The sequence below is a fragment of the Diadema antillarum genome, unplaced genomic scaffold (genome assembly GCF_040938485.1).
Source record: "Diadema antillarum isolate AM-2024a unplaced genomic scaffold, OU_Dant_1.0 seq00000291_RagTag, whole genome shotgun sequence".
In the NCBI taxonomy this organism is placed as follows: domain Eukaryota; kingdom Metazoa; phylum Echinodermata; class Echinoidea; order Diadematoida; family Diadematidae; genus Diadema; species Diadema antillarum.
Genome location: NW_027271317.1, coordinates 395,001 through 411,142, shown reverse-complemented (window position 1 = coordinate 411,142; position 16,142 = coordinate 395,001). Strand labels below are relative to the sequence as shown.

At 39.3% G+C, this 16,142-nt stretch overlaps 1 protein-coding gene across 1 annotated transcript in view; it reads left to right on the top strand.

Moving 5' to 3' along the window:
- The first annotated feature begins 6,711 nt into the window (after window positions 1–6,711).
- The window catches only part of LOC139730093 (zinc finger protein ZPR1-like), a 15,064-nt gene continuing 5,633 nt past the window's right edge, over window positions 6,712–16,142 (top strand). Inside the window, exons 1-8 of the mRNA XM_071641000.1 lie at window positions 6,712–6,954; window positions 8,027–8,188; window positions 9,902–9,992; window positions 10,949–11,019; window positions 12,192–12,269; window positions 13,838–13,960; window positions 14,958–15,090; window positions 16,014–16,142. The exon at window positions 16,014–16,142 is cut by the window's right edge and continues 32 nt beyond it. Coding sequence (XP_071497101.1) covers window positions 6,838–6,954; window positions 8,027–8,188; window positions 9,902–9,992; window positions 10,949–11,019; window positions 12,192–12,269; window positions 13,838–13,960; window positions 14,958–15,090; window positions 16,014–16,142 — 904 coding nt within the window. The 5' untranslated portion in view covers window positions 6,712–6,837. The remainder of the gene's footprint in view (window positions 6,955–8,026; window positions 8,189–9,901; window positions 9,993–10,948; window positions 11,020–12,191; window positions 12,270–13,837; window positions 13,961–14,957; window positions 15,091–16,013) is intronic.

The window sequence follows — 16,142 nt, the reverse complement described above, 5'->3', positions numbered from 1 at the left end:
CAATTACAAGACATGGTGAAGACATAGCTTTTTGGGAAAAATGAGAAACAGGTGATAAGGGTATATAATATTAGCAATTTTGTGTTTTATACTGGCCGTTTCCAAAGGTTCGGACCACAAAAGTTTTAGCATGTCTCATTCATACCGATGTGTATCATGTGTATGACCGTGTATATAAAATTAACCTTAGTGTCACTTGCTGATGAGGTTGACTGATTTCTACAACTTCAGTTCTCTACGTTTCATCCAAATTGAAGAATGTTCAACTAATTACGTAATATTAAGCGGTGAACATGGATCAATCATCTGTTATTCTTGGGGGCTTGACGGTGTAATGAAAAATCGCATTTCTGTATAAGCACAAGACAGTATAACAAAAATTGAATTTGTCATAATGATTATTTTCTCTCAAGTTAACTTTTTTTGTGTGGTTTGAAATCCCTGTTTTTGCGAGACCTGGCTGTAAATCAGACAACGCGTTAGAAGCGTGAGATAGACCCCTGAGGCAAGGGACTTGGTATGTCCGTACATGGATCAGGGTACGATAATATTTTCATTAAAAAAAACACAGTTCCATGACTAGTGTATATCTTTGCTGTGAGGAATTAAGATATTTCAGAACCAGCAATGAGCTGGCAAAGCCTGCAAATTACGCACAGCCACTGATCTGCCTGTAGATGAACCGAGGAAATAGTCACTGTTTGATGAGGAAGCATGCAAGGAATTTATTTCGCTCACCTTTCATAGAGATGGAGAAGAAGATTCTTCCATTTGATCCATCTGCTATTCATTGCATTGTACCAGGTAGGTGGGAAGAGATCACCTTCTTAGTATCCCTGGTTCGTTTTGGTTGAAGAATTTTCTACAGCTTCTCCACCGTCACTGATTCTTAAAGTGGCTATGCATTATATTTTTCGATTATCTTCAATTCCGTGGCCGATTAAACGCATTCAACCAGTTCTATTCACTAGTGACCTATCTCCGACATAAAGATAATTATCTGCTGAATTCCAGAGCTGCCAATTTAATGATTGTAAAAATGATTATCTCTTCAGTGATATCCGCCAAGAACTCAATGGCTTGTAGTGTATGATGCCAACAAGAGCGCCAGAACACTTTCATTTGTTTCCTGTTTTGTTTTATTTTGGTTGTTGTTGTAATTTTTTTTTTCTGGGGGGGGGGCAAAATTTCGACGGGGGCACATTACATGTGACGGTGTGAGGTCCTCGGCGAGGGAGCCAAGCGGGAAGAGGGTGTGGGATGGGGGACACCCCCACCAATCCCAAGCACTGCAATGGACTATGATTCTAACTTATAAGGGTGTGCATTTAATTTTATTTGACGGTGTAAGATCCTAGGTGAGGGAGGGGATGGGGTGGAGTGTAGGAGGTGTGGGAAGGACGATAACCCCCCCCCCCCCCCGTGGTATAGGGGCTTTTTCTAAAAACGTAGTATAAAAGTCGCCTTTATAGAGCATTTAAAATAATGTCTATGGAATTAAACATTGTAAAAAAATCACTGCGAAGGACTATGATTATAACTATATAATGTCACATTATGTGACGGTGTGAGATCCACCAAGTAGGGGGAGGGTTTGGGAAGGGGGATACCCCCCCCCCCCCCTCCCACGGTAGGGACTTTTTGTAAACACTGAGCATAATAGTCGCGTTTACAGAGCATTTAAAAGTAAATTTAAAGGGAATTAAACATAGTAAGAAATCACTGCAAAGGACTATGATCATAACTTATGAAAACTTTTTTTTACTATAAGTACGGGCAGAGCGAGCGAGCGATTTGGAATGTATACACTTTTACTGATCAACTGAATTCATATTTCGCTATTATTGACTCAGAATAACAGAAGTAACAATTGTCATTCAATAACCTTTCAGAAACTTGTTTAATTTTTTTTCCATTTATACACAATAGCGCGAACGACGCGAGCGAGAGCTCAGAATCATAGTAAAGTTTCGTTTCCCTGGACCGTATGTACACTACTGGGTGCCTCTAACAATAATTCATTATTAATGAGCCGAAACTGTTGGAAATGTTCGTGGTAAAGTTACTAAAGTGCTATTCGTTCACCACCTTGGGATTGGCCATAACCTCTACAATAATCTTAATGTGCGGATGAGCCGCTGGGTGCATTGCGTGCATAGGCTTAGTCATGCAGCGCCAGCATGTATTGGTGAGCCACTTTCACATTGCCATTTGGTTTAAGTCTGAAAATATGTATTCATCAAAAGCTTTACGCATTGTTCGCTCAATGAAAGATGTTCTTATATTGCCAAAAAAAAAAAACATAGAAAAAAAATGAAAGGGTTTACGCATACAGAGGGCACACTCGTCCAAGGACGTGAGGCTGTCATCTACACACTAAATTTACTTTTCATTATAAGTGAAACTGAAAGTGCAAGGTTAGAGGCTAAAATTTTGCATTTTCAGTTAGGAAATTGACAATTTATAGACAAGAAAAGTGCCTTTACTGTTCAGTTGGTCATTAAAATGATTGATTAATTGTAAGTTACAAAGGAGCACATGGGGGGGGGGGGGGGTTCAAGTGCCCCTCTGCTCCCCCGCTTCCGTATAGTCTAGTTCTGGACCGCGTTAAGCCGAGTGAGGGCGCGATCCCCCAAAAATAAGTGCTGCACCGAAGAAAAAGGGTCCATGGAGACTACTACGGTGCCCTGGATGCCAATGCTACTAGATGAGCAAGTCAATTAATGTCAGGACGATCTCATCGAAGGTATGAAGAGAAGTTGTTTAAATTCGGTAAGTCGACCCGTTTGGCCGAGAAGGAAAGAAGAAAAAAAAAATAAGGGAGGATTGGAGGGGTAGCAGGATTGTCTGTATAATAGCCAATATAATAGTCTGTGCCGCACATGATCAGTCAAAAAAGTTCATTGAATCATCCACCATGTCCATGTGTGGGCGCTCTGAACGTTCATTCTTTTTCGGCCCGCTGGTGACTAAAGTTGCATTGGTTTTATGAGGAGAGAGAGAGAAAAAAATCTTATAACTGCAAAGATCTTGGTGGTTGTGCCTTTGTGGTGCCCAAATACAATAATCATGTAGTGTACTTTGTTATTAGACTGGGCTTCACTAAAACTTGGTGAAACTTTGATGGGTGCGTTTTGTTATTGTTTTAATCTTGTTTTTGGTTATTACAATGCCACCTTTATACTTAGGCCTACACTTTGGTGTCGAGTCTATCATCCATGTTTCTTGATCGTTTCTTGCTTTGTAGATCAGTTCAAAATGGATACGAATGTAAACCACGGAAAATGTTTGTTATCATTGATATCAGTGTAAAATAGATGAGTACCGGGTAATCATAATGCTCATTCGCGTCTTTCTTAATTAAATACAATAATACATTATTGTCTATCTTATCACATGACTCTTAGCAAACTAAATGCAATTCGTTAGAACAGGATAGACCTATATACACCTACACATTCGTAGCTCGGCTGTGAATATTTTCTAGGTGAGATTGTTCATAGAAAAAAAATAATTGTATCTTCTTTGTTTCATTAACAACAGGATGATGACATTATAAGTAGGTCACGGGATTTTGGAGACAAAACGTTAACATGTTGTTTTGCAGAAACCGTTGGGAGGGTTGTATAGGTCTGTAGCATCATTACGTCAGCTAATTTGCATGAATTGTTTGCGTGTCGCATTATAATATCGATATTACTTATTGATTTCAAGTAAAATCAGTAAAGGACCTTTACTATGCGAGAAATCACATAAATATCTCATATTTTATGAACATGATCAATTTTGTGACTGAGTGTTGAGCCATTTTGTACTTCTTATTTTAAGCTTTTCATGTTGAACATAATGTTAGTGTGTATTGACATAACAGAGTCATTACCAACAATGTTATGCTGTAGTATATGTGTTATAACAGGAATATGATAATCCATATGAGGTCATTATAGGCATATGGTAGTTATATATATATATTTATATATATATATATATATATATATGCATATATATGTACTATTATATAAGTATATGAATTCAGAAGATGTATATGGAGAGAAAAACAAGCAAAGCTGACCTGTGAAGTCCCCCGTACGATAAAACAACAACAACAACAACAACAACAACAACAACAACAACAACAAAATAATAATAATGCCTCTGTGCCTCTAGTGCCCTGTTTATGACCCACCTTTTCCTCTCATCAATCTTTCCTTACAAGAGAGCCGCCTTGTGTTTGTTAATGTGCGTTGGTAATGTGTGCATGTATGTGTGTATACTCTGTGTTTTTTTTCTACTACACTGCCTATAGGGAAATAGTATTGTTTTCCTTTTGTTGCAATTATATATATGTTTTTCTCTATGACGGGACTGCATTCTACAAGCCCTGCTTTTCAGCAGTCCCCTCCATTTTCAGCAATATCATTTATTAGATCAAGAGAAGCACATGCATGGCTTGATACAATTCAAGATAAGTAGGTCCTACATCTTGAAAACTAGTACTCGAAGTTGTGATAGCTTTCTGCCTGTGATAGGCATACTGTATATTGTACGATATACAGCAAAGAATAAAGATTACGAGAGTGCTGCAGAAAATTATTTAAAATAAAAGGCATTCAAAGATAAGTTGTATAAAGGAAATTAAGCTTTCCCGTTGCAAAAAAGGATGAATAAGTATTGGTGGAGGTGAAAATTCAGCTATTGACTTTCTGTAAGATATCAAAAAACAGAGTAAAACAAGGCGATGCTATTGAAAGGTAGGTCTCGTCTTTATAGGATCGCGTTGTTCTGGATATCTCAGCCATTTATTCAGAAAGAGTCTTCTCCAAACTGAGACAGGTTTTTCAGGACCCAACCCATCCACTAAACGAGAATTTCAATGAACCGCTCAGGTATACGCCTATATATGTGCACCAAGCACGTATATAGAAAACTACTTTCAAGCGATCTTTCGTTCCCATCATCTGTTTAATGCACAGGTTAGGTGGTTTGTCTTTCAAGTATAGTTTTAAAACATAACTGTAACTTAATGTTTTAATTTAATCAGATTGCATGGGACATTCATCAAAATGTATTAATTTGGTTTATATTACACCCGGACAAACATCACCTATAAACACATGTATATTTGTATATACACATGCACAAACACACACACACACACACACACACACACACACACGCACACACACACATATACAAACAGGTACGAGTACATAGGACATGACATAATGAATACATGATATTGAAAATTATCATGAAATTCATATCATGTACAGTGTTATTATGTTCACTTGATCGTCACTGCATCTACTTTACGTGTTACAATTTCTGTTTATGAATTATCGAAATGTGTATGTATATATGCATATTGTCATATCTATGTACCTGTACTGTCAAACCGTATGAAAAACGAATTTCCCTATTGGACAATAAATCAAATCAAGAAAAATCAAATCAAATTTCAAAGCCAATTTCCACCAAATAGACTTTTGATTCCTCTTAGAATTATATGTTCTTTTTTCATGAGAGGTTTTTCATTATCTACAAAATCATCATTAAAAAGTTGGAAACCTTAAGCCCCATATCAATAGAAACTGTGTTATCCCTTTAATTGAACCCGAGATTATTGCACAACTTACGTCACAGGATTTGGAGTTGCCATCCACTTGGGATCTCGTGTTCTTCGAGAAACGTCTCTCATTCAGACTGTACTCAATTTCTTAGTCTAATGTGCCCTTTCCATCCACACGTGAGCATACATTCGATAACCAAGGATGTTGATCACCAGTCCCGTAATTTCACCTCTGTATATCTGTACATCCGATCCATGCTGCTCTGCGTGCACGGCGGCTCGCTCCACTCAAAACGCCACACGCACGGTCAACTCTCGCCGCGCCGCCCCCGTCGCTGCACCGGCCAGATTCGATCTGCAGTCCGCTGCTATATACTACGTACTTAGTAAGTAGTATACAAGTGCGAAGTTAGGCTCTGCGTGCATGCCTAGCTCATCTGATATCTTACACAAACTGCTCCTGTTAATGGGACAAATTATTCCTATTCCTTTGCGGAGCTCTCGCGTGCAATCATTCTTAAAGTGGTCAAAGGTGGAGTCTTCTAACCGTTACTTGACGTAAATTGGTGAGTTCATGACATGTGTTCTTCGCAAGCTGATTGATTTGTAAGTGTGCGTCCACTTATGTGCTGTGCTGCTGTGTGTGCTGTGCAAGCAAGCTTGCTGCGCTTATCTTGCGGTTGGTTCAACATGCAGAGACTCCAACTCTCCCGTTTTCGACGGGAGATCTCCCGCCGAAAGCCCATTTTTGCACAATCTTCCGTTCTCCCGTTTGAGATTTGATTTCTCCCGCCCTGGCTCTGTGTCTCCCGGTGGAAAGGATTTCTTACTTATTTCTATCGTATGTTGAAAAAATAAGCCTTAGATAGCACCATGCACCAGAGAACATCTAGAATCCTAGGAACTTCGCACTTCGCACACATCAACTTGGAGTCTCCCGTTTGCTAGGGGTTTCGGGCGGGAGAATCTCCAGATCAGAAGGTGCTTGGGGTTGGAGTCTCTGAACATGTTCAAGACTCAGAAGAAGAGGCGATATAACAATACATTTTAAAAGACCGTAACGTGTGTTTTTGTCACTCTTTGAGAGTCTTGAAATGACACAGGTATCATCACATCATCACAAGTTACATCACATCTTAGAGTGACACGGAAGTAGAGGACTGGTCCTGTAACAGAACAACAAAGCAGTGGGCTCTGTCTGTAGGCCCGTTCCTTCGTCAAGGCCTTTCTTCAACATCACTGGAGATTCTCTGGCCCAACCCAGAGTCATGGCGGAAAAGGAGGGTGGGAACGACCGGATGGTGCTCAAAGACCTCTCCGCCGAGAACTACGACGAGCTCGAAACGACAGAGATCGAGAGTCTGTGCATGAATTGTCATGAAAATGTGAGTTCAAAGGTCAAAAAACAATGTGTTTTCATACTGTATAAAACTTCCGAAGTCCCTACCCCACTTATTTTGCCATGCCACTCTACCGAACCCTTCCATTGTTAGCTAATGCACAGATGCATGCTGTCCCCACCACTTGCCAAAGGCCGAAGTGTGTGTTTGCACATGATGCATCTTCGTTTCAGCTAACAAGGGTGGTGTAATGTAGAGTGGTATGACATTTTTTTTTTTTTTTTTTTGGTGGGGGGGTGGACATGATGAAGTCTTTCCATTTTTCCCCAATGGTGATGCAAGGAGTTTTTGTGTGGAGATGGATTGAAATGCAGACAGAGAGCTGTAAAACCTCTAACATGTTAGGAAAATTTTAGTGTTGTGTCAGAATATATCTCCATGTCTAATCATTTCATTGTGAATAACAGCAATTATATTTGCAAGAAAATGTTTTTCTACATTCTATGATAGCTTCGATTGAAATATCATTTGGCACCATACGTAGTTTAAGACCCATGCTTAACCCCTTGAGAATGTGTTGATTGTGCTGCAACATGCATTTCCCATCTGACACTTGCCCGAGTATACTCGGTACTCGTCCTCGATGGATTAAGGTGTTTATTGTATCAAAAGCCATTTATTAAGTTAGTCATTGTTACACTGTATTCTTATCATTCTGAGTCAGTATTCGTACCTGTGCGATTGATGCAAATGAAGTTCATATTTACAGTGAAATTGTTACAATCAAAACTTTTATTAGGACACACAGCGAAAGTTTGCAGATCTTATATGGCCCTGAAAAAAAATAATACAAAATTTTGATAATTCTTCAATTTCATTCAAATGGCATCCAACAAGTGCTTTCAGATGGTTACCATGATGGAGATGTGAGTGATATGTTATGGAGAGCATTTTATTCACATTTCAATGGGATTATTGATCAGTCATATAAGGAAAAGGGAGAGTTCATTTTCTTTAACTACAAATAGAATGTCATTTGTAGTGTCTTGCTGTACAAATCCTCCAATGACTCAAAATGTTCATCCATCATCTTTTTTCTTTTTTTTTTCGTTGGTAGGGCATGACCCGCCTCCTCCTCACCAAGATTCCGTTCTTCAAGTCTGTCGTGATCAGCTCCTTTGAATGCGATCACTGCAACTACAGCAACAACGAGATCCAGCCCGCCAGCAGTCTGCAACCCCAGGGCTGTACCTTCGATGTGGAGATTAAGACAGTGGAGGTGGGGAATGGGCAAAATTCACACCCTACTTTCCTGTCATACCCCCATTCCACAGATATTTTTCTTTTCTCATCGGTCACTGATCAAAAGCAAAGTTTGTTGCTTCCGGCCACCCACCGAAGTGTGTTGGATGGCAGTCTGATGAATCCGACTTGTTATGGTTGACTGTCTGGTCAGTGTCAGGCATGCCGGGTGTGATCCGATGAGGCAAGATCGTCCCGTGAGGATCACGCAAGACAGGTCTGAGACTGACCCGATTGTCCACCAACACAAGTCGGATTCATCAGACTGTGACCCGATACACTTCGGTGGGTGGCTGGAAGCAACAAACTTTACTTCCGACGAGTGAGTGATGAGAAGAAATTTCTGTTGAATAAGGGTATTACTCAATGATCTATCTCATATGAAGTTATGATATATTTTTGGGTGGAAAGGGGAGGGTTCTCATTCTGAAAAAGAGAACAAAAATACTTTACTGACAACATGTGGAGTAGATGTGTTCAATCTGGATTGCCGTTTTCTTTTGCGCAGTTCCCTGAATTAGCTGCAGATAAGTGCTCTCTTAACCCTAATCAGGCTGGGCTTTTTTGGCTATTCTATATCGGGAGGGGGGGGGGGGGATTCCGCCCCCTTCAGATCTCGCCTATGGAACGCGTGATCGCACCGAAAATCGGCACACGCGACGCCCGCGATGTATACTATCAAAATGTATGGTTGCTTACTCCGAAAAATTTTTCTTATATTTTATATTAATTAATTATTGTAATTTATGCATAAAATCAGTTTTGGGCTCTACATCACTTATTAATGCTCTAATTAAGCTAATTTCTTTTAAAAATGTTTCTTGTATCATTCTCCTGAGGCATAGGATGAAAAAAAATCTGTATCGAAATTAATTTCTTACGTATTTGATTGTTTTTTGAATTTCTTATAAATGTATTTCCTTGTTTTTCGACCTTTTGTTTTTGTTTGTTTTTTGGCCAAAATTTGTCACAGACATTTTTCAAAGCTGTATTATGCTAAAATAGATTAATTTCGTCCATTCTAAGTCAAGATATGAATCTTTATGTGAATTAATTGAAAAAAACAATTTGCACTGGATTTGTACACAAAATCACGTTTTGGAGCAATTTTGGGGTTGACAAATTTTTTTCGAACGGGCGTCGCGTCAAAATGGTACGCGCGGGCGCAACAATTTTGGTCTCAAAAGTTGCGCGATAAGAAAGTCATGAAACATCGCAGCGGGAGCTTATCGCGCTGCGAAGATATTGCACGAAACGTCGAGGGGGGGGGGCGGATTCCGCCCCCCCCCCCCCCCTAGCCTGATTAGGGTTATACAGTTTGTTTTAGTCTTCAGGTACCTGCGATAAGATCAGACTTGAGAGTTTTTCATGCAAATTAATAATTGAGGAGTGAACTCTGAATTTGGTAAGGGGAAATTCTGTGCAATTACTCGTTGATTTATCCCTTGCTCATCCACATGTTTGAATTGTCTTTAATACACTAACAAACAAGTGTAAAATCACCTTTTACAAATTGATGAAATTGCACTAAAATCACCTCTTATTCACAGTTTGTCATAATTGCAGTGCCTTGTATGTAGTACATTGACAAGGAAAATTCAATCAAATGGTATTATTCTCATACTATGCTTTTGTCAAGTACTTAGTTATGACCTCTACTGCTGATTTGATGTTTTCATTTGACCCACAGGACATGGACAGGCAAGTTGTGAAGACAGATTCAGCCACTGCCGAGATCCCTGAGTTGGGTTTTGAGATACCAGCCTTCACGCAGAAAGGGAGTAAGTGCTTTATGTAGATACCATCTCAGATATGACCTCAACTTCACTTTTCAATGCATCATGACAATTTTGGTGACAAAGCAAGATTATTAGGAGAGCTTTGTGGGAATGGCTTAGTTTCGTTTAATATCACATGCTCGTGTTACACACTTAGAATGTGCAAATTGGCAGAATAGTATACAAAAAGTCCCAAATATCATGCACTTTTAGGGAACACTTATCCATCATGTGAAGTGGTAGGCCCTATGTTGGTCAGCATTGTGTATGCTCATAATAGGTAAATGAAGAAAATAATGTTCTAATGTGGGCTTTACATGTACATGTAACATGTACAGCTACCATGCCAAGACTCAAATAAAAAGAGAGTTGGGCAAAGATGTGGTATGATTTGTACAACCTTGCAAAACAGGGAAAAAGAATGAATAAAAGAGAGAAAAAGTTGAAGAGATAGAAGCAGTTTATCATAGTAGGTGTAGACATGATAGTAGTAGTAGAAAGGAAAGTAACTGTAGCGGAAGTAGTTATAGTATTAGTAGTGGCAATGGTAACATACATAGTAAAACTACTAATACTATAGTAAAAGTCAAAAGGAATGTGATAAGGAGTAGTAGTAGAAGTAGTAGTAGTATTGGTAGTAGTAGTAGTAGTAGTAGTATTGGTAGTAGTAGTAGTAGTAGTAGTAGTAGTAGCAGCAGCAGCAGCAGCAGCAGTAGTAGTAGAAATTAGTAACAATTATAGTAGTAGTGAAATAGAAGTGGAAGCTATATGATTGTAGTTCTAGTACCAGCAATAACTATAGTAACAGTAGATTGCTAGTAACAGTAGATTGCTTTGTAGGTGAGGAGGAATAATTGATTTTCATGCTGCTATTTAAATTTCTGTAGTATTTCTTTAGATTCCTAGACCCAGATCAGATATAAATCAAATGTGCTGTTGTGTTCCTTTAACCCTTTCAGCCCTAACAACAGTGGAGGGACTACTGCAGAGAGCAGCTGCAGGTCTTGAGCAAGACCAGCCAGTCAGGAGGGTAAGTAAAACTCACTTTTTCATCCTAGATCCAGTAATACAACAACAACGATGAGGACGATGACGACGATGACGACAACAGCAACAACAACAACAACCACCACCACCATCACCAACATCAGCAACAACAACTACAACAACTTTACGACGGTCACGCTATATGAAATATACTTTGAAGTATATTTACCACCGCCAAGGGAGGAGGTTATGTTTTCGTTACCGTTGGTTTGTTAGTTAGTTAGTTTGTCTGTGTGCAAAATAACTCAAAAAGTAGTGAACGAATTGGAATGAAACTTGCAAGAAAGTTTGAGAATGACACAAGTACCAAACAATTAACTTTTAGCATTGATCCGAGAATTGTTGGGGAATTTATGAAGGATTTTTGATATTTTGGCAGGTAGGGTCAATGAACTTGGGAGTTCAGGTTGCGCGTATTTGAGGTTTGCCTGCGCGCACTAAAGTGCGTGCTCTAGTTTCTGCTGGGATGAGGCGCGCCGTGCAGCTGAGGGTTTATGACGTAACAAAGGCTTCTATATTGGGAAATCTGGCAACTTTCAGCACACAATGCAGTACGTATGGGTGGAAATCACTGATATCTCTACGGAAGAACAAGATCAGTGGTGAAAATGATTTGCATGCTTGGCGGAGGTCTGCGCTCTCAGAGTGCTTCTCTAGTTTGTAATGTTTTGTTTACTTTGCAAAGTGCTGAGCAACTAATTTGTCAGAGATTGCGACAGCTGTATAAAAGTGATTTATAAACATTCATTTTAATGGAGGTTTTGAAGAATTTATGCTCAGTGAGAGATGTTGAGTTCTGTTTGTTCTGGCCAATGGTGCACAAAATTACTCTTATTGTAGAAATTCAATGTTTTGTATTTGTTCGTATATTGTTTTTGACAGTGTAGGCATATGATTTCTCTCTAAATCCAGTAAGAACTAGCAAGGTAAAATTGTTTGTTTTTGTTTTTGTTTTTGTTTTTGTTGTTTTGTTTTCTATTTTTCAAAGCAAGTTTACATAAAGCAAATTGATTTTCATAATTCTGCGCATACCTGGTATCCCTAGGTACACTCAGTTTATTCCTATGACACCTGTAAACTTGTGTCACTACAATTCAAATTTTGTGTGTTGCATTTGCAGTTTATTTCCTCCCATTACTACTTCTTGTTTTGTAGGCGTTGCAACCAGAAGTAGCCGCTCAGATCGATGCTTTCATTGAAAAATTAAAAAACGTCCCAAGGCCCTTCCATCTGGTGAGTACCTTCAACTCCACTTTGCTGAGATTTGGGAAGATATACCGTGTTGTGCTTTTCAGTTTCGTAGTGTTCTGTTTGATTTTGTAGTCAGAAAAATACTTTGCTATTGATGTTGGAAGATTTACTGTGTTATACTTTTCAGTTTGATATTGTTACCTCCGCCAAGAAGGAGGAGGTTAAGTGATCATCGGCATTGGTTTGTCTGTTTGCAAAATAACTCAAAAAGTTGTGTGCGGATTAAAATGAAACTTGCAGAAAAAATGTCTATTGATACAAGGAGTACCTCATGCAATTTTGGTAGTGATCCAGGAATTTGTATGGATTTTTAAAGGATTTTTCATCTTTGGCATATAAGGTCAACTAACATTGGGTTCAAGCTGTGCGTACTGGAGGTTTACATATGTGCACTTAAGCACATGCTCTCCTCGGGCAAGGCACAGTGCTATGACATAAACAAGGTGCTTCTATTTTTGGGGAAATTGCAAGCAAGTGAGGGTGGAAGTGACTTGTTGGCTTAGTGGAAGTCTGTGCTCTCCAAGTGCTTTTCTAGTTTTGTTTGATTTTGTATTCTGAAAAATACTTTTTTGTTGCATGGCAATATACATCCACTTTTTTTTTTTATAGACTAAAGTATATTGTTTTTATTCCCCTGAGTGAGCAGTAATAGTAACTGGAAACTTTCATAATGCCTGAATTCTTATATGTGACCCGCTACAACAAAATGATCCTAAAGTCGGGCGAGGTCGATTATTTGAAAATTGCATGACACAATTCCCTAATCTTTCTGCTTTAAATTGATATATAACACATCTTATAAAAATAATCGGCTGCGGAGATATCGATGTTTAAAAAAGAGCATGTCGAGACGTCTGGGAAATCACTGTTTCGAGAAAAGCACCCTAAAAGTTTTCCTTGCGACGCAATCACGATCAAGGGACACGCAAGTCAGTGTTCACGTCCGGACAATAGAAGGTAAGCCCTAGCAACCCCCGAAATGTTCATTCAAACATATCGTCGACGGTCTCCTCACCGACCAATCAGTGACCAGGAGGCCAGGAGAAGTGGCTGGGCATAGCGCACCCCGCCAGCACGCACCAGTCGACTGGGCAGTGTGCGAGCTTCACGCTTCGGTTAGCGGCAAGCAGCAAACTGACCAATGAGATCACTCTGGTCGTTGTTAGGGGCGGAGCCTATGTGTGGCGCTCAATCCAAATGTTCGAACCAGTTTCTGCTTCGTTGAAACGCCAAAAAAACATGGCCCAGAAAAACGCTATTTTTTAGTCTTTCCTTCCATCATTTTGCTTCAAAATTTCGACAGATGATAGAAGACATGTCAGACTCTAATAATATGTCAAATTCAGAAAATCGTAAGTTTTGACCAATTTTGATGCTCTGACTTCAAACTCGATTTTCACGGCTTCGACCGTGCGCGACTTTAGGACCATTTTGTTGTAGCGGGTCACATATGACTTGAGAAATCTGTCAATATTGTTTGTGATACCTATTAAATCAGTGCATTTCCAAACCAGTTCCCATACTGAATTCATATCCTCTACCATTCCCAGATTATTGATGACCCTACTGGCAATAGCTTTATAGAGAATCCATTTGCACCGAAACCTGACCCCGCCCTGAAGGTCACCTACTACAAGCGGACAAGTGAGCAGCAGAAGATGCTGGGATTCCAGGTCAGTGACCTCTCCAGACAATTTAGCGACAATAGGGCATTGAACACTGGGCAATATCTGCTGAATTACTGCCTTTCTGACTCTCTCCTTCTCTCGTGAAAAAGAAAACACCGAACAAATAAAGCCCCAAACATAGTACCGGTACTAATAATTATGAATTTACTGGGCTTAGATTGAATCACACAAAACATGTAAACGCAGATACCGAGTACGTAGGTCAGTCTATCTTCAAAGAAAGCATGTAACTCTATGATATGTTACACTGAAATCTTTTTAGACAAAGGAGTCACTGTCTCTTCTTTCCTTTACTCACATACATGATGGTCACATATGTAATTGATTGGGAGTTGTTTTAATTACTGTTTGTCCAGTTCTGATTTTGATCTGCCCCTACCATCCAACTGCCCCTCCCAAGTACTTACAATACTGGTTCACCTATCAAACCAATCTTGTTTGCTCTTAGATGGTAATGATTTGTTTCAGGGACACCACATAAAATCAGGAATACTTTTAAAGCAAAGATTTTAAGTTGTTCGCGGAATCAAACGTAGTATCACCAAAGGAGAACATCTTTAATAGGAAAGTTGTAATGAGATGTTTCCTGTGTTGTAGTCAACATGTTAGCGTGGCACAAAAAAAAAATTGGTCAAAACAGTGGCATCAGCTTGTTATGTAGACGAGATCGATAGTCTTCAATAGTACAGACACTAAATCCTGAACTTCAGAGATCCTTTGAGTACAGTGAAACCTTAATATAAAGAGGTTTGATATAACAAAACCTCTGTATAAGGAGGTGATTTCATAGGTCACAATTTTATGTATGTATTTGCCCTCGATATAGTGAGAAACCTGATGAAACAAAGTTATTATCATGGTTTTGAGGTCCTTGCTGTGACGAGGTTTCCCTTTGTACCTTCAAGGAGATTTTAACACATCCTTTCCTAAAGTAATTGTAATGATACTCGTCTTGTGGTTGATGATCCTCCACTGTTACTAGGATGAGGAAGATGCTGCGGCTGGTGACGCTGGGCCTCCAGAAGACGATCCTTTGGTGCCGGAGGAGGTCCTGGAATTCAACGTCGACTGCCAGGAGTGCCACGCCCCGACCAAGTGCAGGATGCAGCCGATCGGTATCCTTTCAGTCCGAGAAAATGATCATTTGGCGCCTTCTGGGATTGAAAAAACTTTTTGTAAAATTCAAATCGCAAAATAGTTCAGCATAACTTCAGTGGGGCATTATTTGAAGATCGAGTTTGTTTGCAAAAACCGATAAGTCCATATTTGCCAAATGGAGATATTTGCGATTAAAGGTCAAGAAAAATAAAGAGAATAATAAGAAAATTCTTGCCTCTTTTGACCATAACTTCAAAAATGTACCTTTATATGTAGTGAACAATATATCATTTAAAAGGTATTATTTCATACTTTATGATACAGACCGTACTTCAAAATCTTCAAAAATGGAGCAGTGGACTGTATTTTTTATTGATCAGTGGAAAAGTTACATGCAAGCTTTTTGAAAGTTTCTGTTCCCCTAGCTAGAGTTGCCATACCTCAAAAAGGGGGTATTTTTGTGAAGTGAAAAAAAATGATATGGTGTACAATCGCTTACCTCACAAAGAGTTTTGATGAAGAATATTGGTAGAGGAAGCAAAAGAGTAGTTAAATACATACCTACTCATCAAAGGATCATGTGTATGTATTTCCATTCTTTTTCCTTTTTTGACAATAGTGACAGGGATTGTGTATTGCACTTTTTCATTAAGCTCTTCATTGTACCAGTAGGTGCTATCTGTTGTATATATTTCTGTTGTACATGTATCTTGGCTTTCTCAACAAATTGTGCTTGTTAATTGTTTAATGTGCATGTTGAGCAAGAGAGAGAGAAAGAGAGAGAGAGAGAGTGAGAGATTAATCTGTGTCAGTTTAACAATTCACTCTCGTGATTAATATCATCATGAGAGATGGAAAGGGAGACAGGTAGATCAAAAAAGAGAGATAGGCAAAGACGGATTCAGGGAGGAGGATTTCCTTGACCTTTGACCCTCGTCAGACATTCCGTTCTTCAAGGAGGTTATCATAATGGCCGTGGCGTGTGACTCCTGTGGGTTCAAGTCCAACGAGGTGAAGACGGGAGGGGGCTTTGCGGAGAAAGGACGGCGGATGACGCTAAAGATGACTG